At 42.5% G+C, this 25,875-nt stretch overlaps 1 protein-coding gene across 1 annotated transcript in view; it reads left to right on the top strand.

The window, feature by feature from the left end:
- Positions 1 to 25,868, top strand: part of LOC309544054 (uncharacterized protein) — a gene marked incomplete at both ends in the record, with an annotated part of 28,793 nt that extends 2,925 nt beyond the window's left edge. The window contains 5 exons of the mRNA XM_082276444.1: positions 15,106 to 15,296; positions 17,417 to 17,508; positions 24,035 to 24,236; positions 25,016 to 25,705; positions 25,797 to 25,868. Of these exons, the coding sequence (XP_082132570.1) occupies positions 15,106 to 15,296; positions 17,417 to 17,508; positions 24,035 to 24,236; positions 25,016 to 25,705; positions 25,797 to 25,868 (1,247 nt within the window). The remainder of the gene's footprint in view (positions 1 to 15,105; positions 15,297 to 17,416; positions 17,509 to 24,034; positions 24,237 to 25,015; positions 25,706 to 25,796) is intronic.
- Positions 25,869 to 25,875: the final 7 nt, after the last annotated feature.

Genomic DNA, 25,875 nt, shown 5'->3' with positions numbered 1-25,875 from the left:
ACCTTTAAAGATCCTTAGTATAGTGTGGCATCCAAGCATGGTCCGGGCCAAATCCCCATCCATAAGTGGTGGTGGTCCATCCCATCCCCATAGTGTCCTCATCCCCTAGCGATTCTAATAGCTCAGGAGGAGGGGGGAGGCACAATAAGGCATTCGATCCATGATGGTGGCAGAGGAGGAGAGAAAGAGAGGAGGAAGGAACCGATCGGACACCGTGAACCGTTGCTGTGTAACCGATCACCGGCTCCGTGGAACGCACGCCGCTGGTCAACTTCTTGGTTGCCGCGTCATGCGTTCCACCCTACTGACGTCACTTCCGCTGACGTCACTTCCTTCGACTAGGGATTGTGTATAATGAGACGGTCCGTCTCCAGGGTAACTAAGCCCAGCCCTCCATTGAGTCTGACGATCGCCAATCACACATCTTATGCACAGCGTGATGCTCTCTATTCCTCCACGAGTGAATCCATCTCTACTCAGCATAGGGGCTTATAATAATCTGTGACCTGTCTGTCAGTGTCTCTGATCATAGAGGCGCGGGCTGCCTCTTTCACTGTGTCAGGTCAGGAGGAGAGAGAGAGAGTGACTCACTATTGTCAGTTAGGACACATGAGTCGGGCAGTGTATTTTTGCAGCCGCGGTGCCTACACTCAGTGACACAGTGATGGTCCTGAGCAGAGCCGGCTGTACAGTAAAGGAGGTGGCGGGAGAGGGGAGAGGTAAGAAGTGACAAGAAACGGCCAGGCGCCCTAGGCGGCTGCTTAAATTGCCTAGTGGTAGTGCCGGCCCTGTCAGGTACTCTTCACTCACCAGCTGAATCCGGATTCCCGGCCTGGTCAACAGAGGCTGGTTGGGGAGAGCTGGGAAAGCTCGGTTGGGGCTGGCAGGGAGAGGAGAGTCTCCAGTGGGACATGGAACCGGCCTCTGCTCAGACACAGTTTACACCTTCCATGCTGGGGGGGGGGGGGGGGGGTCTGCGCTCTGTCCTTGTCTTCATCCCACACTTAGTAGGTCAGCGGCGGGGGCTTTTTACTTCCCTTCACCAGGAATCCTTTAGGCATGTCTGTAGCAGAAGCCCCCCTGCCCCCTGGCCCAGTCCTCCCCTGCCTGTGACATCACTTCTGGGTCAGCTTCTAAATGTCCCCAGATAGCATAGCAAGGAAGCAATGTTTTGCAGTGCGATCTGCATTGCAAAACATTCAGTGGAGCACAGAGGAGACATGCAGGGTCTTTTAAGAGAACCTGTTACCTAAACATCATCAAATAGGGGACTTTTTGTCCTCTTTGTGATGGAAAAAGTTAAGAAAAAAATAAAGTTACCCAAGCACATAAAATCCCTCACCCCAAAAAATGTTGAAGCCTCCCCCACCTTCACATATATGTACGTCTATATATATATCACGCCTATGCGTGAAAACATCAATTGAGATACACATGTTACAAAGTGTCGCCTATGGAAAATTTAGGCTTCTTTCACACGGTCCGCCTCCGCAGGCGGATCCGTGTTGCTCAGCGGGGATCGATCCGCGATCCCCGCTGAGCCGGGCGGATGACAGCTCCGTCTCCGCTTGCAGAGCGGAGAGGGAGGTGTCTCAGCACCCGCTGCCCTCTATGGGGGATCGGAGGAGAGCGGACCGCTTGTCCGCTCGCATCAGATCCGCTCCGCTCCGATTACTGAACGGATGGAAAAATAGGGTTTCCATCCGTCCAGATTTCAGCACAGGATCGGATGCGGATGGCAGCGGGTGTCAGCGGAGGTGACACCCGCTGCCCCATAGAGCTGCATGGAGGATCCGATCAGATCCGCCTAAAAAACTGACAAGCGGATCTGATCGGACCGCTCGTGTGAAAGAGCCCTTAGGGTACTGAAGTTTGTCGCCATTTCACGGGCGCACACAAATTTAAGGATTGACATGTTTGGTATTTATTTTTTCGGTGCAACCTCATCTTTTATACACTACGAAAAATATGGGTAGATTATTGTGTTTGTTTGCCCTAATATTTATTTTAGGGTGTTTTTTACTGAAATTTTGCGTTTCTTAGACCTTTGCAGTAATATCTTGGGCCTTAAAAAATTGTAACTACCACTCATTTATTCTTTGGGGGTGTCTGCTTTAAGAAAATATATCATGTTTTACAAAATCACGTAGTACTACGTGATTATGTGCACGAGGCGTCGGCAGCGGGCTGTGGGAGGAGCCATGCGATTGCCGCTGCCCTCCTGCGATCCTTGGAGAAACCGAGAGAAGACCCGCCTGCTTATGTAAACAAAGCAGGCGACTCTTCTGTCAGACAGGCAGGGAGAGATCAGGAGTTTCAGCTAAGCTAAAACCCCGATCACTCTGTGCCTGTCACAGAGCCCTTCCCCCACACAGTCAGTAATGACAGTTAGGCATATATTAACCCCTTTGATCACCCCCAGTGTTAACCCCTTCCCTGCCAGTGTCATTTATACAGTAACAGTGCATATTATTTAGCACTGATTACTGTATTAATGTCACTGGTCCCCAAAAAGTGTCAAAAATGTCAGTTAGGAGCCTGATCTGTCCGCCGCAATGTCGCAGTCCCGCTAAAAATCGCTGATCGCCGCCATTACTAATAAAAGAAAGAAAGTTCCAAAAATCTATCCTGTAGTTTGTAAGCGCTATAACTTTTGCGCAAATCAATTAAAATACGCTTTTTGGGATTTTTTTTAACCAAAAATATATAGCAGAATACAAATTGGCCTAAAGTGTTAAAAAAATGATTTTTTTATTGGGAATATTTTATAACAGAAAGTAAAAAATATGGCGTTTTTTTTTTTTTTTCAAAATTGTCACTCTTTTTTTGTTTATAGCGCAAAATCTAAAAAAAAAACGCACAGATGATCAAATACCACCAAAAGAAAGCTCTATTTGTGGGAAAAAGAAGGACACAATTGTATTAGGGTATGGCGTCGCACGACCGCAAAATTTGTCGTTAAAGTAACACAGTGCCGAATCGCTAAAAATGGCCTGGTCATTATGGGGGGGTAAAACCTTCCGGAGCTGAAGTGGTTAAGCCATGGGTCTGTAAATTTTAAATATCAATTAAAAAAAACTGTCCCTTTGATTTAAAAGAAAAAAAAAAATATATATATATAAATATATTGGTATGTGAGATTTGCGCAAACCAATTAAAATACGCATTTTGGGATTTTTTTTTTTACCAAAAATATGTAGCAGAATACAAATTGGCCTAAACTGATAAAAAAAGTTTGATTTTTTACATTTTTTTTATTGGGAATATTTTATAGCAGAAAGTAAAAAATATGGCGTTTTTTTCAAAATTGTTACTATTTTTTTGCAAAATTTGTCGTTAAAGTAACACAGTGTCGAATCGCAAAAAAATGGCCTGGTTATTAAGGGAGTAAAACCTTCTGGAGCTAAAGTGGTTAAGCCATGGGTCTGTAAATTTTAAATATCAATTAAAAAAAACTGTCATTTTGATTTAAAAGAAAAAAAAAATCTATATATATATATATATATATATATATATATATATTGATATGTGAGTTTTGCGCAAACCAATTACAATACGCATTTTGGGACTTTTTTTTTTTTTTTACCAAAAATATGTAGCAGAATACAAATTGGCCTAAACTGATAAAAAAATGTTTGATTTTTTAAATTTTTTTTAATGGGAATATTTTAAAGCAGAAAGTAAAAAATATGGCGTTTTTTTCAAAACTGTTACTATTTTTTGCAAAATTTGTCGTTAAAGTAACACAGTGTCGAATCGCAAAAAAAATGGCCTGGTTAATAAGGGGGTAAAACCTTCCGGAGGTGAAGTGGTTAAGCCATGGGTCTGTAAATTTTAAATCTCAATTAAAAAACAAAACTCATTTTGATTAAAAAAAATAAAATAATATATATATATATATATATATATATATATATATATATATATATATATATTGGTATGTGAGATTTGTATACTGAGCCCAGAGGCTGAATTCACAAAGCTAATACACAGGAAAAAACTTCCTTTAAAAAAAAAAAAAATGTCAGTTATTGGCTGAGGGCCAAAAACGAGAGAAAAAAGTGTCAGCACAGGATGACACTGTGGACACTTAAAAAAGCATGTGCCACGTCCTAAACAAAATATGCATGGGAAGAATATAGACAAATGGACTTTATTGGCACTAACACTCGGACACTAATGTCATAAAAAAGAATATTTTATTTTGAAGTAATTAAAAAACATGTATATATAGTGTATGTGTCACCACAAGTGTAAAACAAAGAGACATGAACAAAAATCAAATATAAAACATACAATTCAAAAGGCACATATATTCCAAATTGCCGAAACCTCTATCACCGCCTTGTGGGCAAGGATTACCATACTTTAGCTTGTATAGATTAAAGATGCTAGAATGGCCCTCTGGCTATTTCTAATGTAAAGAATTAAAGCTCTTTAAGCGAATCCATCGGCGGTGAGGATGAAGGGGCTCGGTATTGAATACTGTATTCCAGTCACGGACAAACTCTACATGTTTCGCGCTGTTGGCGCTTCTTCGGGAGTTTAAATAGGGGCTGAAACAGTTCTACAAAAATATATAAAAAAGAAGCATTTAGGATTTATACATATCAGGATATACATAAATGTACATGTGTGTGTACCTTCCTGGGACCCATGGAAGGAGAACAGAACATAAAAAATATCAATATCACATCAATATTATCAATAGCATAACCCATCTGATTGAGTTTAGCCACGTTTTTATTGTTATCTTACCAGAGTAGCAATGTTAATAGCACAGTGTATAGAAACACTGTTCTCTATTGCAAGGATGCCGATGCCTATGGTTATGGAGCAGACACGAGGGCGAAGATCCAAAATTACGTGCCAGAAGACCCACCCCAGGGAAGAGAAGGGGGTGTGTCAGGATAGGAGGTGGGGGGATATTTAGGATAACAATCCTTAATCTAATAAGAGAAAATATATATACATATAATGAGCAAAAATAGAAAGAGTATCATACAATAAATATATGTTAATGAAAGTTTCAATATTAGATCTCTTACCCATTAATACTTAGAAAATAATGGTATTAATAAAGGTGAGGTCACGGAAAGTGTAGCTGACTGTCGTAGTACAAATAGACATTAGAAAACTGAATGCCAGGAGGGTAATTCTGTATTCCCTGTAAGCAGAGACAGGGGATATTAGAATTGATAGGAAACAGATAGAGAAAGCACCCAGATAAGAATGTGAACGGGAACCAACCTTGATGTATATAGTAATGGCTCAAACCATCCGGAAAAAACCAAAAAGCCTGTGAAAAAAGGCTTGCTAGGGGGCAGACGGCTTCTACTAGATGATGATACCGAACATCCTATAGACCCAAATAAACATAATATGGGGTATAAGGATGTAGTTTGAAAGAAAATTTCGCCATTACAGAACGCTTAATAATAATACTAAGCCTCTATTAGCATCATGCAGATAAATATGCATAGTATATACCTTAGTATGGTGGGTCAAACCATCCGGGAGATGTCCAAAAAATAGTCTGTAGCAAAAAACTTTTGCTGTCGGGCAGGCAGCCTCTACTAATTGGTTAGACACAGTCTCCTGTGAATCCAATAGACAATATAGAGAGGGTATAAGGACATTATTTTAGAGAAGCAGATATTGGCGCCATGCTATTCAGGGTGCAGAGTACTAACCTGAAGATATCAAAAGATAAGAAATATGATGCCGGCTGGACGGCCGTGACCTCCCACGAAAGCTCCAGACGACCTTCGGTCCTTCGGTCTGGAGCTTTCGTGGGAGGTCACGGCCGTCCAGCCGGCATCATATTTCTTATCTTTTGATATCTTCAGGTTAGTACTCTGCACCCTGAATGGCATGGCGCCAATATCTGCTTCTCTAAAATAATGTCCTTATACCCTCTCTATATTGTCTATTGGATTCACAGGAGACTGTGTCTAACCAATTAGTAGAGGCTGCCTGCCCGACAGCAAAAGTTTTTTGCTACAGACTATTTTTTGGACATCTCCCGGATGGTTTGACCCACCATACTAAGGTATATACTATGCATATTTATCTGCATGATGCTAATAGAGGCTTAGTATTATTATTAAGCGTTCTGTAATGGCGAAATTTTCTTTCAAACTACATCCTTATACCCCATATTATGTTTATTTGGGTCTATAGGATGTTCGGTATCATCATCTAGTAGAAGCCGTCTGCCCCCTAGCAAGCCTTTTTTCACAGGCTTTTTGGTTTTTTCCGGATGGTTTGAGCCATTACTATATACATCAAGGTTGGTTCCCGTTCACATTCTTATCTGGGTGCTTTCTCTATCTGTTTCCTATCAATTCTAATATCCCCTGTCTCTGCTTACAGGGAATACAGAATTACCCTCCTGGCATTCAGTTTTCTAATGTCTATTTGTACTACGACAGTCAGCTACACTTTCCGTGACCTCACCTTTATTAATACCATTATTTTCTAAGTATTAATGGGTAAGAGATCTAATATTGAAACTTTCATTAACATATATTTATTGTATGATACTCTTTCTATTTTTGCTCATTATATGTATATATATTTTCTCTTATTAGATTAAGGATTGTTATCCTAAATATCCCCCCACCTCCTATCCTGACACACCCCCTTCTCTTCCCTGGGGTGGGTCTTCTGGCACGTAATTTTGGATCTTCGCCCTCGTGTCTGCTCCATAACCATAGGCATCGGCATCCTTGCAATAGAGAACAGTGTTTCTATACACTGTGCTATTAACATTGCTACTCTGGTAAGATAACAATAAAAACGTGGCTAAACTCAATCAGATGGGTTATGCTATTGATAATATTGATGTGATATTGATATTTTTTATGTTCTGTTCTCCTTCCATGGGTCCCAGGAAGGTACACACACATGTACATTTATGTATATCCTGATATGTATAAATCCTAAATGCTTCTTTTTTATATATTTTTGTAGAACTGTTTCAGCCCCTATTTAAACTCCCGAAGAAGCGCCAACAGCGCGAAACATGTAGAGTTTGTCCGTGACTGGAATACAGTATTCAATACCGAGCCCCTTCATCCTCACCGCCGATGGATTCGCTTAAAGAGCTTTAATTCTTTACATTAGAAATAGTCAGAGGGCCATTCTAGCATCTTTAATCTATACAAGCTAAAGTATGGTAATCCTTGCCCACAAGGCGGTGATAGAGGTTTCGGCAATTTGGAATATATGTGCCTTTTGAATTGTATGTTTTATATTTGATTTTTGTTCATGTCTCTTTGTTTTACACTTGTGGTGACACATACACTATATATACATGTTTTTTAATTACTTCAAAATAAAATATTCTTTTTTATGACATTAGTGTCCGAGTGTTAGTGCCAATAAAGTCCATTTGTCTATATTCTTCCCATGAGTGCCAAAAACAACAACGGCAGTTAGGTCACATGACTGTGATGTCATCAGCTGCCCCTATATAAGAAGCTGACAGTTGGATCTTGCCAGTCCCCAGAGTGGTCAGCATACTGTGCAGACGTGTTTTTTTTCTCTGGCGATATTTTGCTTGTGATTTCATCCTAGCAATTTACTGTGATTTGATTCAATCGTATTGTAATTTTTTCTCTTGAATACTTCAAGTGTGCTTGAATTATTCTTCACAATGAGATTTTTTCAGTGTAAGAAGGCTGTTTATCACATTAACACCGAAGATAAACAGAACACTGGAACACCACCTATGGATGGTATCATTGCACAACCTGCAGATACCCCAACCGAGAAGCCCACAAAAATGAAGAGGGCTCGAGCTTTTCTCCGCGGGTGCTTTAGAGCGGCCGCTGGATGCTTTGGTGTCGGCTATAAAGTCGATGGCTCAGACTACAAGACAGACTGGAATGGTAAGTATTGTGGATATTGATAGATTCATGTTTTTACTTTTCCCCATTGATGACGGGTGACATTCCTATATGTACATACCGTATTTCCCGATGTATAAGACGACCCCCTAATTTTTTCAGTTAAAACATAGGTTTTGGGCTCTACTCTCCGTATAAGACTCCCCCCCCCCTACAACATGATGGGGTCTTGTCTAGCAGCCATTCCTTTACACCCACTAATCAGACAGGAGTATAAAATGTGAACCTTAAGAGGAAGAGAACTCCAGGTTTAGGACTACCAAGCTGGCCCAAAACGAACGTTCCTAATCTGTCAGCCCGCTGGATGTGCGGTAATACTCTATGTACCGTAGCTATGGTTACATACAGTATACTGCGCTGAGCCAATCACAGCGAGCGATGTATTCTATTAATGAATACAAAGCCTGCTTGGATTGGCGGAGTCAGAGAGGCGGGCTGATAATGTTACAACCTCTGACTCAGCCAATCCGAGCCGTCTTTTTATTCATTAATAAAATACAAAGCAGGCGGCTCTTCTGTCAGACAGGCAGGGAGAGATCAGCAGTTTCAGCTAAGCTACAACCCTGATCTCTCTGTGCCTGTCACAGAGCCCTTCCCCCACACAGTCAGTAATGACAGTTAGGCATACATTAACCCCTTTAATCACCCCGTGTTAACCCCTTCCCTGCCAGTGTCATTATTACAGTAACAGTGCATATTATTTAGCACTGATTGCTGTATTAATGTCACTGGTCCCCAAAAAGTGTCAAAAAAGTCAGTTAGGGGCCCGATCTGTCCGCCGCAATGTCGCAGTCCCGCTAAAAATCGCTGAAAGCCGCCATTATTAATAAAAACAAAACAAAAAAAATTCCAAAAATCTATCCCGTAGTTTGTAAACGCTATAACTTTTGCGCAAACCAATTAAAATACGTTTTTTGGGTTTTTTTTTTTTTTACCAAAAATATGTAGCAGAATACAAATTGGCCTAAACTGATAAAAACAATTAGATTTTTTTTTTTTATTGGGAATATTTTATATCAGAAAGTAAAAAATATGGCGTTTTTTTTTTTTTTTTTCAAAATTATCATTCTTTTTTTATTTATAGCGCAAAATCTAAAAAAAAAAAAAAAAAGGTGATCAAATACCACCAAAAGAAAGCTCTATTTGTGGGGAAAAAAGAAGGACATCAATTGTATTAGGGTACGGCGTCACATGACCGCAAAATTTGTCGTTAACCACTTTACAACCGGAGGATTTTGCTGTCTTCCGTCCAGGCCACTTTTTGCGATTCGGCGCTGTGCGACTTCAACTGACAATTGCGCGGTCGTGCGACGCCGTACCCAAACGAAATTTACGTCCTTTTTCTCCCACAAACAGAGCTTTCTTTTGGTGGTATTTGATCACCTGTGCGATTTTTACTTTTTGCGCTATAAACAAAAAAAGAGCGTTTATTTTGAAAAAATAACAATATTTTTCACATTTTTTTATATGAAATTCCCCCCAAAAAAGATGTAAAAACCAATTTTTTTAAAAGTTTTTGGCCAATTTGTTTTATGCTACATATGTTTGGTAAAAAAAATCGCAATAAGCGTATTTTGATTGGTTTGCGCAAAAGTTATTGCGTTTACTAACAAAGGGAAAGATTTCTGTCATTTTTGGTGTTTTTTTTTTAACGCGTAATGGCGGCGATCTGCGATTTTTTTTGCGGGACTGCGACATTGCGGCGGACAGACCGGACCCCTGACTGACATTTTTGACACTTTTGGGGGTACCAGTGACATTACTGCAGTAATCAGTGCTATATATATGCACTGTTACTGTAAAAATGACACTGGCAGGGAAGGGGTTAATTTTATTGGAGAGGGAGGGGTTAATGTATGCCTGGTGCTTACTGACGTGTAGGGGGGGAGGTGACTATGTGATTCATGGACAGATCGGATGTCCAGCTATGCTGAACAGTCCGATCTGTCACTCCCTGTCACTATGGAGATCCGCCCGCTGTGTTTACACACAGCGGGCGGATCTCCAGACTCGATCCCCGACGATCGGGTAAGAGCAGCGGCGATCGCCGCTGCTCCTCCCCTGGCCCGACTCCCGCTGTGAATGAAAACAGCCGGAGCGAGCCTCCGGCGGCGCGCAAGCGCCGCCCAGAAGGGGAGGAGTCCAGTCACGTTAATACTACGTGACTGGACGGGAACGAGCCACTCTGCCGCAGTACTATTACCGTGAGCGGTAGTAGAGTGGTTAAGGTAACAGTGCCGAATCGCAAAAAATGGCCTGGTTATTATGGGGGGTAAAACCTTCCGGAGCTGAAGTGGTTAAGCCATGGGTCTGTAAATTTAAAATATCAATTAAAAAAAACTGTCACTTTGATTTAAAAAAAAAATATATATATATATATTGGTATGTGAAATTTGCGCAAACCAATTAAAATACGCATTTTGGGATTTTTTTTTTTAACCAAAAATATGTAGCAGAATACAAATTGGCCTAAACTGATAAAAAAAAGTTTGATTTTTTTAATTTTTTTTATTGGGAATATTTTATAGCAGAAAGTAAAAAATATGGCGTTTTTTTCAAAATTGTTACTATTATTTTGCAAAATTTGTCGTTAAAGTAACACAGTGTCGAATCGCAAAAAAATGGCCTGGTTATTAAGGGAGTAAAACCTTCCGGAGCTAAAGTGGTTAAGCAATGGGTCTGTAAATTTTAAATCTCAATTAAAAAAAAAACTCATTTTGATTAAAAAAATAAATAAATATATATATATATATTGGTATGTGAGATTTGTATACTGAGCCCAGAGGCTGAATTCACAAAGCTAATACAAAAGGAAAAAACTTCCTTTAAAAAAAAAAAAAAAAATGTCAGTTATTGGCTGAGTGCCAAAAACAACAACGGCAGTTAGGTCACATGACTGTGATGTCATCAGCCGCCCCTATATAAGAAGCTGACAGTTGGATCCTGCCAGTCCCCAGAGTGGTCAGCATACTGTGCAGACGTGTTTTTTTTTCTCTGGCGATATTTTGCTTGTGATTTCATCCTAGCAATTTACTGTGATTTGATTCAATCGTATTGTAATTTTTTCTCTTGAATACTTCAAGTGTGCTTGAATTATTCTTCACAATGAGATTTTTTCAGTGTAAGAAGGCTGTTTATCACATTAACACCGAAGATAAACAGAGCACTGGAACACCACCTATGGATGGTATCATTGCACAACCTGCAGATACCCCAACCAAGAAGCCCACAAAAATGAAGAGGGCTCGAGCTTTTCTCCGCGGGTGCTTTAGAGCGGCCGCTGGATGCTTTGGTGTCGGCTATAAAGTCGATGGCTCAGAGTACAAGACAGACTGGAATGGTAAGTATTGTGGACAGGGCCGGTATTAGGGGGGGGGGCAGCTGCCCTGGGCGGAATGATTTACTGTGGGAAGAGGGCGGAGTTTGCCCTGCACAGAATATTCTGCCCAATGTAAGACAGAGAGCGGCTCTGTTCCTGCATGTAGAGTAGATGGTAGCCCCGCCCCCTGCCTGCACAGCGCGCTGTACTATTCCCCCAGTGACAGAGTGGAGGAGGCGGGGCAGGTGAGGGTGGGAGGGCTCCGACTATCAGCGCTTCCTGATTGGCTCCAGAATAGATGCACACTGTACAACTTTCCCCGTTCTGAACAGCGGCTTCCCCCTCCCCTATCTAATCCTTTCTATCACTCCTGCTTTCTCTCACAGCTTCCCGATGTTCGCGGGACATCACCACCCCAAAGCCTTCTGCTTTTATCTCTCCCTGCTCTGGGCGATCTCAGAGCCCATTTCCTTCTCTATGTAGTAACCCCTCCTCCCAGACCCGGATTGGCCAATCGGGAGCACCCGGTGGGCTGGATTGGTCATTTCTCGGTGAAGAGGAAGTCACTTACTAAACTCACTGCGTTCCATGCCTCGGTCCCACTCCAAAAAACACGCCCCCGGGCCAATAATTGGCTTGCAGGCGATACACTTCTGGTGGGAGGCGTGGAAGAAGAGATGGGCACCCTATCACATGGAGCTGTGTGAAGATGATGGGAGGGACAGGAGCTCTGGCAACTCCTCCCTCTGGGGAATTCAGCTGAGGGGCGGGGCTACACATGACTGCCTCGGGTGAGGGAGATGGAGGCTGTAGAGTGCAGAGCCGAGCAGAGTCACCTCGGAGCTAAACCAGCCTGACCTGCCGTGTGTGTAGCAGCAGCTCAGTGTGTGATAATGACAGCAGTCTAAGGTGTTCTGTGTGTCCAATCACCAGCAGGACTGACTGAGCGTTCCTTCCTTCTTCCCCAGTTAAAATCAGGAAGACTGGGAATATCCACACCCAACTGCCAGCATAACAGAGGGAAAGTACAGAGAAAACTTTATATATGAAACATTATATGATCAGCCTCTCCTGTCTGCAGCTCTGATAGTGTCATATTACAGGCACTGATGGTAATTATTGAGTTTAGACTGCACACAAAGAGCTCAGACTGATGTCAGGGGGCGGGGTTTGAGACTGCTAAAGAAATATTGGAAGATCAGAAATAAAATGTAAAAAGTCAAATATTTAGACAGGACAGAAATAAAAATATCAGATCTGTTAGAAAGCTTTATACAAAGAGATAAGACTCAATTCACAGTGCTAACAGGAATAAAGATCTTTATTTAACCACTTAAGCCCTGGAAGATTTTACCCCCTTCCTGACCAGGGCCTATTTTGCAATTCGGCACTGCGTGACTTTATCGGACAATTGCACGGTCGTGCGACGCTGTACCTAAACGAATTTGACGTCCTTTTTTTCCCACAAATAGAGATTTATTTTGGTGGTATTTGATCACCTTTGCGATTTTTTTTTTTTTTTTTGCACTATAAACAAGAAAAGAGCGACAATTCTGAAAAAAAATATATTTTTCACTTTCTGCTATATACAAACACAATTTTTGGGGAAAAAAATTCACTTTTTTAAATAAAAAAATAAGAAAAAAGTAAAGTTAGCCCAAGTTTTTATAATGTGAAAGATAATGTTATGCCAAGTAAATAGATACCCAACATGTCATGCTTCAAAACTGCGCACGCTTGGGGAGTGGCGACAAGCATTGGTACTTAAAAATCCCCATCGGTGACATTTTAAACATTTCTACAGGTTACCAGTTTAGAGTTACAGAGGAGGTCTAGGGCTCCAATTATTGCTCTCGCTCTAACGATCGCGGCAATACCTCACATGTGTGGTTTGAACGCCGTTTACATCTATGGGCGCGACTTGCGTATGCGCTTGCTTCTGCGCGTCAGCTAACAGGGATGGGACAATTTAATGTCTTTTTTTCCTATTTATTTTATCTTTTATTTTTTATTTTTACACTGTTTTTTTTTATTTTTTTATTTTGATCACTTTTATTCCTATTACAAGGAATGTAAACATCCCTTGTAATAGAAATAAGCATGACAGGACCCCTTTAATGTGAGATCTGGGATCAAAAAGACCTCCGATCTCACATCTACACTAAAAAAGAAAAAAAGTCATTTATTTTCATCTTGGAAAAAAAATGGGCTCTTTAAATCGGTTGCTAGGAAGCGACGTATGATGTCGCTCCGGTCCTCCAAGGCCATAGAGTCAAGTGAGGACCATCTTGCCCTCACTCGACTTCCTGCCTGAGGGGACAGCAGATCAAATCATTTTCCCCACCACCGATGGGTCCGGTAAGCAGGGAAAAGGACCGGGAAGCGGTGGGAGGGAAGGGGGCACCTCTCCCGTCACCCATAAGGGTGATCCCGCGGAGAATCTGCCGCTGGGACCACCCTTATGTCAAAGCTGACTGCCCGCAGTTTCAAAAAATACCGGGGTTATGGCAGCAGATATGTAACGTCGTAAAACTGCGGCGGCGGTCCAGAAGTGGGTAACTGATACATTTGCAGGACAACTTGTTCTGTCGATAAACAACAGACTTACTGGCCGGTTCACCAGGTGAAAATAAAGGAAAGCCTAAAGAAAGAAAACGAATGCAGCTATCACATCTACTAATGAGTAAGCTGCAATATAATAAATGTTTGCTTTTGGGTTAAATAGAACTTTCATATATACTAATAAAAGAGACATTATGAATATCTATATAAACCAATAATAGGAACACCATACATAAATATTCCTACTACATTCGTCTCTCTCAGCCAAAAGAAACATATCAGCGGAATGTCAGGCTGGTGTAAGACCCCCATAGTGGGTGGCTGGTCTCCTGTCTGATTTCAGGGATGACATATGACACATTTTCTGAACAATACTGCCAGTTCAAAAAGCCCTTCCTTTTCACTTAAAATATATTTGCCATTTTTCTCAGCTGGTCTGCCACACTGCACAGCCAGGCAGGTGACAGCAACTTCTTGTTGCAGTTTTACAACTTCCTTTGTGACCCGCCCACTCATTTTCAGTGGCGGTTGGTGCTCCATGGGCCTGGGGGGGGGCAGCAGACGGACCACACCAGCCCGCACACCATACCCCCTCCCCCGGGTCGCCGGCTCACTCCCCATGTGGAGGGCAGGCAGCGGCAGCTTCCCCTCAGTCTCCTGCATTTCCTCCCTCCTCCTCCTCCTCCTTGGCCAATGGCATGGCTTCTCCTTTCGGCCAATCGGGAAACGGGTCTCAGGATTCTGATTGGCCAGGAGGAGGATCCGTGTAACAATAGCGAATATTCATTCGCTATTGTCACACAACTGGGTGGGCTCAGGGCGCAGTGCTCTGCGCCCCGAGCCCACCTTTTTTTGAAGCCTATTAGAGACTCTGGCTCTAATCACGTGCTTCAAAAAAAAAAAAACCTCATTGGAATCCATGCGTCCAGCGCCCTGCATGTAGATTAGGGGGCCAGACGCATGGATAGGAGGGGCGGCACCCCTGCGCCCCCACTGGACGGGCCGCCACTGCTCATTTTACTATAAAAGTCCATCACCACATCATTGAAAATACTTGTTGCCCGGCTTCTTGACTCACTGACTAGTAGAAAGCATCACAGGTAGTGGGTTGGGATAAGTGTCAGGCAACCAGCAGTTTTATATAAAGACCAACAATGGCTGTCCCTGTGTCCCTGTCATAATGGGTTTAGTTCTTGTCCCTGGCACTGCAGTTTTGAACTTTTCTCTCTATAACTTGATGTTCTACAATGAAAAATCTATTAAAAGTAGATGTAGTTGCTAAATCTGATTCCTTTTTTTTTTTTATTGCAGATGTATACGGTACTTACCGCAGAGTCAGCTCACACGGCAGGCCTGCCCCAGTGAGCGAGACTGAAGGTGAAATCCACACCGAGACTCCACCAAGATGTTACCGCCGGTCCCCTAGCACTAGGGAGATCATCCCAATAACATTGGATGGCTTCAGATTCCATTGCACTCTCGGAGAGGGAGGTTTCGGAAAGGTAAGTGGTCAGATCTTTTCTCTGATTTAAAATATTTAGGTAGAATGGGGAAGGATTTGAACCCCTGTCTGGCCTTATCACTATCCAGGACTACATTAGAGAGATTTCCCCTCACTTCCTGTCCTGCTGACAACGGTTTCACAAGACAGGAAGTGATGTAAAATCTGCATAAAGGACACAGACAGAAATCCCCTCACCCTAAGTATTTTGATTTCTGTCTGTGTGGCTGTTGCAGAGATAAATGTAGCACCCTCCTAGGTAGGTGATAATTAGAGAGTATAGTTTTTGGCTCTGTCTGCCTATCAGAAGAGCAGCAGGCAAATCTATTTTGCTTCCTGTCTAGCAGAGAGCAGGATCTGTGAGTTAGGTCTGCTCAGTGTGCTCAGTATGTGATTCATTGGGTCTAGAGAGTGTTTCACACTAGACCAATTGGGAGGCATGTTGGACAGTGGGAGGAAACCGCACCAATGGGTACATAAGCTTTGATACAGTCCTGGTGATTGGCAGAGACTGGCTGTCTCTGTGCATTTTGGAATCCTGTATAAAAGCCAGGAGCACATGTGCTGTGGGGTCTTTGGCTGGTGAGTCCTGGAGGGAGGGTGGCGGCTGCCTCCTTCCCTGTAGCAGTGGCACATGGCATCAGGAGGTCGTCCTTAGGGCCAGAGGAACGGAGCTGAACCCAGAGGTCCAGGAAAGCTGACTGAGGGGGAGACACTGGAGACCGTAGAAAAACAGTACCGTGAGTACAGGGGATTGTGTCAAGAGGCCTGACCTGAGGGGGGCCACCCCGGAGTAGGATAGTCAGAGAACGGGTGTCAGTGGTCGAGAAAGAGGATGCTAGGAAAGTCTCCTGAAGAGAATTTAGTTAATCATTCATCTGGATAGAAACTTAACCCCAAATTCACCTAAGTGGCAGGGAGAATCAACAACCTGGCTGTATTGAGAATTAGAAGTCCTCCATCTTGTGAATAGTTTATTTGGAGTACCCCACAATTCTATTCTCCCATCCCTATTTAAAATAAAACACCAAAAACAACTACATATCCCTGGACTAATCATTGACTGAGCCAAGAAGTAAAGTGTTAAATTGTGAATGCCAATATTGTGAACGGTAACCCAGGAGGACCCGAAAGTGTAATATCCAGCAGTCCTCAAGGGGGCAGTGCTACATAAACATACACTTAAAAGCCCAATTCTTTCCATTTCATTCAGATGAATCAGTTCCAGGTGCATTAAAAAACACAAAAGGTGATCATAAATAATAATAGCAGCTAATACCAAAGTGGAAAAACCTGTTCATTGCCAGCATGTTATAGAGTGGGGCGCTGGCTCTCTCTTGGGAAGCAGTGGTCTCTCTACAGTGGTTCGACATGCCCCCTGATGAGTCAGAGCTACAGCTCTCCAATCAGCAAAGTTCATGTTCCATGCTGATTGGAGAGCTCTGGGCTCTGATTCAGAATGGGACATGTCCACTGCTTCTGGGGTAGAGGCCAGGGGGGGGGGCAAAGGACAGGCTTTTCTATTCAGGTTGTTGCAGCTTTTTATTTAAAACAATCTATAAGACTTGTATTGTACATATTTGATTTTGATGCATCTGAAATGTATTTAGCTGTTTTCAACTCAATCTTCACTCAGGCGTCTAACTTTATATAACATAGAAAGAATCAGGGTGGTGAAGAACAACAGCTTCTTCATGAAGGATTGAGTAGTGAAATGGGATGATCTCACCTTTCTTGGTGGATTCTTTATTGAGGTATATCTCAGTGCACCAGGATGAGTGAGACTTCAGCCAAGGGTGAGAGAAGGTCCCGGAATTTCAGCTGTTTCACCGGTGTAGACCCCTGTAGTGAATAATAGGCCATTATGGTGATTCTACCATTATTGGTGACCCATAAATAAAGTATTAAATGTGAATAAACTTCTCTGATCGTCAACTAAAATTTACTCTCCCTCTGTTCCCTTCAGGTGGTTTTAGCATCACACACCTCCAGTGATCAACCGCTGGCTCTCAAAATTATGATCAAGAAGAAGAGAGACTACAAAGAAACCCTCAACGAGAGCCACATTATGAAGGAAGTTCAATAATTTCTAAAACCTGGATCTTTCTTTCTTCTTTACAGGATCTTGTATTCTTTATCATGGAATACCTGAGTGGTGGAGACCTGCAGAACTTCTTCGTAGAGAGGGCCCCAGTAGATATTGTGACAACAAGGTAAGGCAATGGGGTATTATGATAATAGGGATGGGGTAGAATATAGTACTTAACATAGATCACATCAAGGCATAGACTTTTCCTAGATACAAGATAGATGATACAATAGGGTATCACAATAATAGAGAGTAGACTGTCTGACTTTCAGTACATCTGTCCTTCCAAAGATCTACCTATACATGTACAATCACACACTGAACAGACATCCCAGGCACTGGACATAATTCATTTTCTACTGAGACTAATTCCAGACAATCTATTTTACCCGGAGAGTAATCTATCACGATGTGTCTACAGATGTCATCACGATGTGTCTACAGTTGTCACCGAGGGGGAGATTTACTAAAACCGCAACAGTAACTTCAGCATGTTCAGTTAAGCTTTGGCAAAAAAACCTAGAAGCTGGTTACTGTGCTGCACCACATTTTGTGTACACCAGTTTTAATAAATCTCCCCCAGTGTGTCCATATAGATACTGTTATAATCCATTCAACCATTATTGGCCAGTTCATCATCCAGTGGAAGCTTCCAACCCTTCATCTGATTGCGCAATCTCTAACCTATCGCTTCTCAGATTTCTAAGCAAATAGATCGTATGGAGGTCTGCCAATGAATCAATTTGATTTCCATCTAACGGGTTCTTGTACAATGTCATTTTTGATAACGTTTTGTCTGTAAATGTAAAACTTTTTTTGTAGTATTTCATGGAGCAGTAGCGGCTGGTGCTAAAAAAATTTTTTTTTTGGGGGGGGGGCGCAAACAGAAAAATGTAATAGGCATTGCTTCGCGGCAAAAAAACACGGTAAAAAATTGCGTGACTTTGAGGTCACACAAGAGTGAAAGGGGCCTTCAGTAATCAAGGTACACTGCCTTTAAAAAGTATTCAGTCACCCCTTGAAATAATCCACATTTTGTCATGTTAACTTACAACCAAAAACGTAAATGTATTTTATGTGATAGACCGACACATAATTGTGAAGTGGAAGCAAAATGATAAATGGCTGATTCCGGGCAGTGTCCCCCCCCCCCCCCCCCATACTGATCCTGGTCAGATCCCAGTGTACTCCCCCCATTGAGGGTACAGTAGTAAGGGAGATAATGCATATGGAGATGAGGGATGTGTAGATATGGGGGAGGGGGGTTTGTGATTTATATGAAGATAAGGGAGTGCAGTAGGGGAAGTATGGAGATTGGAAGGGATATAGATATATATCACTAAGAGGTTAAGGAGTTATATATTGCAATGAGGGGGTGCAGTGAGGGGTAATGCATGGAGAGAGCAGTAAGACTAATGTATGACAATAGGTGGGGGAAAGAGCAGGGGTTAATGATGTACACAGATGGGGGGTGGTGCAATAAATGGTAATTCATGGAGATGGAGGTGAGTAAGGGGTTAATGTATAGAGATGTGCAGCAAAGGGTTAATGGTGCACACAGATGGAGGGGGGTGCAATATGTGGTAATTCATGGAGATGGAGGCGAGTAAGGGGTTAATGTATAGAGAGGTGCAGCAAAAGGTTAATGTTGTACACAGATGAAGGGGGTGCAATATGTGGTAATTCATGGATGTGGGGTGTGAGTAATGGGTTAATGCATAAAGGGGGGTTGCAGTATTGGGTTAACGTCAGGCGTGCACAGCCTATTGCATTAGGGTGTGCACCCCAAAGCTCAAACACACATGCTTGTGTACACACACACACACACACACACACACACACACACACACACTATTGTCAAAAGTATTGGGACGCCTGCCTTTACAAGCACATGAACTTTAATGGCATCCCAGTCTTAGTCCGTAGGGTTCAATATTGAGTTGGCCCACTCTTTGCAGCTACACCAGCATTAACTCTTCTGGGAAGGCTGTCCACAAGGTTTAGGAGTGTGTCTATGGGAATGTTTGACCATTCTTCCAGAAGCGTATTAGTGAGGTCAGGCACTTGATGTTGGACGAGAAGGCCTGGCTTGCAGTCTTTGCTCTAATTCATCCCAAAAGGGTTCTATCAGGTTACATAGTTTGTGAGGTTGAAAAAATACATCAGTCCATCCAGTTCAACCTATGATGTGTGTTTGCTGTTAACCGTACATTGTATACCCCTGTATGTTGTGGTCTTTAAGGTGCCCATCTAATAGTTTTTTGAAACGATCGATACTCCCTGCTGATACCACTGCTTGTGGAAGAGAAGTCCACATCCTTACTGCTCTGACAGTGAAGAACCCCTTACGTATTTTAAGGTTAAACCGTTTCTCCTCTAGTTTTAGTGAGTGGCCACGTGTCTTATTGTATTCCCTTTCTCTAAAAAGTTTGTTCCTTATGCTAGGGTCACCACCAGTACAGTATTTGTACTTTGATATCATATCCCCCCTCACTCGTCTCTTCTCCAGAGAGAATAAGTTCAGTGCTTGTAGTCTTTCCTCATAGCGGATGCCCTCCATTCCCCTAATTATTTTTGTTGCCCCTCTCTGGACTCTCTCCAGACCGGTGCCCAGAACTGGACAGCATTCTGCAGATGTGGCCGGTCCAGAGTCTTGTAGATTTGGAGAATAATCTCTTTATTTCTGGAGTGAATCCCCTTTTTTATACATGCCAGTATTCTGTTGGCTTTGCTTGCAGCGGCTTGGCATTGCATGCCACTGCCAAGCCTGTTGTCCACTAGTACCCCCAGGTCCTTTTCCATCCTAGACTCACCCAGAGGTTTCCCCCCAGTGAGTAGCTTGCTTTCATGTTTCTGATGCCCAAGTGCATTACTTTACATTTTTCAACATTAAACATCATCTGCCATGTAGTTGCCCACCCCATTATTTTGTTCAGGTCCGCTTGTAAGGTTTCCACATTCTGCATAGAAGATATTGGCATACTTAGTTTAGTATCATCCGCAAATACTGAGATTGTACTAGATATCCCCTCCTCTAGATCATTTATGAATAAATTAAACAGGATTGGTCCCAGGACAGAACCTTGGGGGACCCCACTTTCCACACCTGCCCAATCCGAGTACTCCCCATTTATCGCCACCCTCTGCACTCTTCCCCTGGAGCCAGTTCTCTATCCAGGTACTCACCCTATGGTCCATACCTACAATCCTTAGTTTGTACAGTAAGCGTTTGTGGGGAACGGTGTCAAATGCCTTTGCAAAGTCCAGATACACCACATCCACAGGCTTACCTTTATCTAGGTGGCAGCTCACTTCATCGTAGAAGGTTAATAGATTGGTTTGGCAAGAACGATTTTTCATGAATCCATGCTGATTACTACTAATAATACCGTTTTCATTACTAAAGTCTTGTATGTGGCCCCTTAACATCCCCTCCAAAATCTTGCAGACTACTGATGTTAGGCTGACTGGCCTATAGTTACCCGGGATATATCTCGGGCCTTTTTTAAATATTGGTACCACGTTGGCTTTTTTCCAATCAGCTGGCATCATACCCGTCTGTAGACTATCCTTAAAGATCAAGAATAATGGTCTGGCAATCACCTGGCTGAGCTCTTTAAGAACCCTCGGGTGCAAGCCATCCGGTCCCAGTGATTTATTTATGTTAAGTTTCTCTAGTTTAGTTCTAAGTCTATCCTCTGTTAGCCATGGGGGTATTTCCTGAGGTGTATTATTTAGTTTAACATTACAAGCTGGGTTAGTGTAGCCCCCCGATTCTTTTGTGAAGACTGAAGAGAAGAAATTATTTAACACTTCCGCCTTTTCTCTGTCCTCTGTGGCAAAATTTCCTTTGTCATCTTTTATGGGGCCAACATGTTCTGGCCTCGCTTTCTTACTGTTTATATACTTAAAGAATTTCTTGGGGTTCTTTTTACTCTCTTCCGCTATATGTCTCTCGTGTTCTATTTTAGCCGCCTTGATTTTGTCTTTACATTTCTTATTACACTCTTTGTAATGCTTGAATGCTGCCAATGACCCCTCAGCCTTGTATTTTTTGAAGGCCTTTTCTTTAGTATTAATATGCATTTTTATGTTGGAGTTTAGCCACCCAGGTTGAGGTCAGGACTCTGTGCAGGCCAGTCAAGTTCCTCCACCTCAAACTCGCTCATCCATGTCTTTATCGTCCTTGCTTTGGGCACTGGTCCAAATCATTTGGTGGAGGGGGAATTATAGTGTGGGGTGTTTTTCAGGGGTTGGGCTTGGCCCCTTAGGCGTCAGCATACCAAAACATTTTGGACAATTTCATGCTCCCAACTTTGAGGGAAGAGTTTGGGGATGACCCCTTCCTGTTCCAACATGACTGCACACCAGTGCATAAAGAAAGGTCCATAAAGACATAGACTTAGCATGGGTGGTGGAAAATTAACTTCAAGTGCAATAATTTACATTATAATAGTAACTAAAACATATAAAATTAGGTGTAAGAATCTAAAAAATAAAAATTTCTCTACTGGTGTGAACCTTCCAACTAAAAAGTTTTTGCACTAAAATTGTATGACAAATATCTGTAGAGGGGTTCCACCATCCCTGCTAAGTTTTGAAAAATATATATGCCTTATTTTCCTTTTGATGTGTATTACATGTGAAATCACATATCTCTGGAATTATTGCACTTGAAGTTAATCTGTATGGCAAATATCTATAAGAGGAGTTTCCACCTTCATGTTTATGTCTTGTTTTCAGTTTGATGCCTGTTTTATGTGCAGTTACATACTACAGAGACAGGCATTGTGGTAATGTTTAACTTTATTAAGATTTCCATACATAAGAGGGTTCCACCATTCGTGAGTTAGCGCTGCACATTTTTTTTTTGTAGTGTGGGAACACCTAACAGTGCTTAGCAGAAAGCTTTTTACTGACAGTTTTTTTATTTTACTAGTAATTTATTGTAAATAGTAGTGTGGTGATTACCTATTATACTAAAGATCGGCATGTGGCATTAATAAATATCAACAGATTTCAGCTGTGCCCAACCAGGCCAGCCCCCCCATGGACAATATGCCTGGTTACTGAGTTCATCTCCTCATCCCTGCACTCATGGGCGTCGATAGGCAGCACTGTTGGGCACTGAGTGGCAGCACTGATAGGAGGCACTGATAGGGACTGATAGGCAGCCCTGATTGGCACTGATTGGCAGCCCTGATTGGCACTGATTGGCACTGATGGGCACTGATGAGGCTGCACTGATGGGCACTGATTGGCAGCACTGATAGGTGGCACCAATTGGCAGCACTGATGAGTACTGATAGGCGGCACCGATAGGCAGCACTGATTGGCAGCATCGCTGGGCACTGATGGGTGTCACTGATGGGCACTGATGAGGCGGCACTGGTGGGCACTGATAGGTGGTACTGTTGGGCACTGAGGTGGCACTGGTGGCACTGATAGGTGGTACTGATGGGCACTGATGAGGCGGCACTGGTGGTCACTGATAGGCGGGACTGATAGGCACCACTTATGGACACTAACAGGGGAGAGGGGGAGTTTCACATTCAGCAGATAGTGAGGCTTTTCAGAGCCTGCTCAGTGTGTGTGACACTGTCAGGTAAGGTAACTGCTTGCAGGGAGAAAGACCAGCTGTCAAAACTCAGTGGTGATGTCGGAGGTAGGCAGGATAGAGCAGCTGTCAAACACCAGCCAATGATTGGGCTGCTCAAGAAAGGGGCAGAGCCACATAAACGAAGCAGCCGCCCAGACCCATCCCCTTGGCTGGTGTTTGATATCTGTTCGGTCCCGCCCACCCCCGACATCACCGCTGAGTTTTGACAGCTGGTCTTTCTCCCTGCAAGCAGTAACATTACCTGACAGTGTCAGACACACACTGAGCGGCTCTGACAAGCCTCACTATCTGCTGAATGTGAACCTACCTGCAGGCTACACACTACTTGGATGCAGCATTTCAGGGTCCAGCTTGGTGCTATGCTGCCAGGCTGGACCAATCACAAGACGGCAGACGGAGAGTGGGAGTGTTCTGGGCACATCGCTCTGCGCCCCGAGGACACTCTAAAAGGCCGCCAATCACCTTACAAGTAAAGAGGCACGTGATGCCAAAGCACCACCCCTCCCATAGCCGGCAATGTGTCCGGCGCCCCGCTACCATATTAAAGGTACACTTTTTTTTATGCTGATTTTTACACAGTGACTAGCCTTGGGGGGGGGGGCCTTCGCCCCTGCGCCCCCTATTGACCAGCCGCCACTGGGATGGAGAGAGGAAGCTTTTTTATTGCTTTCTGTTTTGGTCTTACATACACTTTAGGAGAGATTGTAAAATCACATTCAATCATATTTGGACACCTTTACTATCACAAAAAATTTGCAAAGCATATTTACTACAAATTAATTAACAATTTCAAATATCCTTATAAAACACTTCTATGTATACATTGTGCTATGATCTACCTTTTACTGATAATATTTTATTTCAACCTGATTTAGTTATTACATTCATACATGACAATGCCTGATAATTAAAAATAATTTAAATTAAAGCTTTGTGATAAATGATTTATTATTTTGTGGCCTAGATTACCATATAAAATGTTTATATAATATAATAACCTCATATATAATCTTTTCTATCTCTCCATCAGATTCCTCACTGCGGAGATCCTTTGTGGACTGCAGTTCCTTCATAAACGGGGGATTGTACACCGGGATCTCAAACCAGAAAACATTCTGCTGGATAGCGTCGGACATGTGAGAATCGCTGACTTTGGCTTATCAGCAACAGAGGTGCATGCATCCCGAACGCTGACTTCCAACCTCGGCACTCCACAATACATGGCACCAGAAGTGAGTATTGGATAATTTTGGTTTTCCTGTCTTCTTGTCAGTAATGTAAAACACTGTGCAATATATATGCAATGTGCAATGCATTCCAAAGTGCTCAGAATAAATGTGTAGACGTGTTTAGATTATTGCATATCAAAAACTGAAGAATTGTTGAGATAAATTAGATTAATTAAGTGCAAAGTGTTGTGACTTTTATGAAGTCACAACTGTTTGCACTTAATTAATCTAATTTATCTCAGCAATTCTTCAGTTTTTGAGATGCAATAATCGAAACATGTCTACACATTTATTGTGAGCACTTTGGAATGCATTGCACATTGCATATATATTGCACAGTGTTTTACAAAGCAATGGAATGATATGTGTGAATGTTTAATTAAGACATCTGGATACCTTATTTTGCACATTTATTTTATTCTATGCACTTTGGAAACCATTGCATATTTCACACATCCATTGCACGTCAGAAGCACTTTTTTGCACTTTTTCAACACTGTATCAACTTTATATATATTTAATTCATTGTATTTGAAATGTCTGTTTACTAAAGGGTAATAGAGCCTCACCATATACAACACTTAATTTAAGCACATACATAAAATGACGGCAAAATTACTATACATATAGAACTAGAGGGTAGGTGCTGTATTTCAATATTTTTATATTATTGTCAGTAAAACAATCAGTACTGACCATTCTACTCTTTTTAATATTTCCACAGATCTATAAGGAAGAGCCATATGGATTTGCCGTTGACTATTTCTCCCTGGGAGTTATAGTGTATGAGATGGCGATTGGAACTTACCCATTCAACAGCTCCGGATACAGACGATGATCCAGGCTGGGATTCAGATGACGATCCAGGCAATGATTCAGACGACGATCCAGGCAATGATTCAGACGACGATCCAGGCAATGATTCAGACGACGATACAGGCAATGAGTCAGACGACGATGCAGGCAATGAGTCAGACGACGATGCAGGCAATGAGTCAGACGACGACGCAGGCAATGAGTCAGACGACGATGCAGGCAATGATTCAGATGACGATGCAGGCAATGATTCAGACGACGATGCAGGCAATGATTCAGACGACGATGCAGGCAATGAGTCAGACGACGATGCAGGCAATGATTCAGATGACGATGCAGGCAATGATTCAGACGACGATGCAGGCAATGATTCAGACGACGATGCAGGCAATGATTCAGACGCGGATCCAGGCAATGATTCAGACACGGATCCAGGCAATGATTCAGACGTGGATCCAGGCAATGATTCAGACGACAATCCAGGCAATGATTCAGACGACAAGACAGGCAGTGATTCAGACGACAAGCCAGACAATGATTCAGATGCCTACACAGACATGGATTCGGAAGAGGTGTTGGCATACTACATCCTCAACCATTGTCCAACTTTCCCTGAGGATTTCGATATGGATCTCAAGGACCTCATAGGGGACAAAGTAAGTAAACTCCATCTGTAATCAGCAAAAAAAAAAAGCTATTTTATTACTTTGTACCATGGATAACCTAATTTTTTGTATATTTTTACAGCTCCTATGCAAATGCCCAGAAGGAAGAGAGATTCTTGTTAAAGATCTGCGAAGCCACCCATTTTTTAAGAGCGTAGACT

The sequence above is a fragment of the Pelophylax lessonae genome (assembly GCF_965119305.1).
Source record: "Pelophylax lessonae genome assembly, contig: HAP1_SCAFFOLD_731, whole genome shotgun sequence".
Lineage (NCBI taxonomy): Eukaryota > Metazoa > Chordata > Amphibia > Anura > Ranidae > Pelophylax > Pelophylax lessonae.
This window is presented reverse-complemented; position numbering and strand designations above follow the sequence as displayed.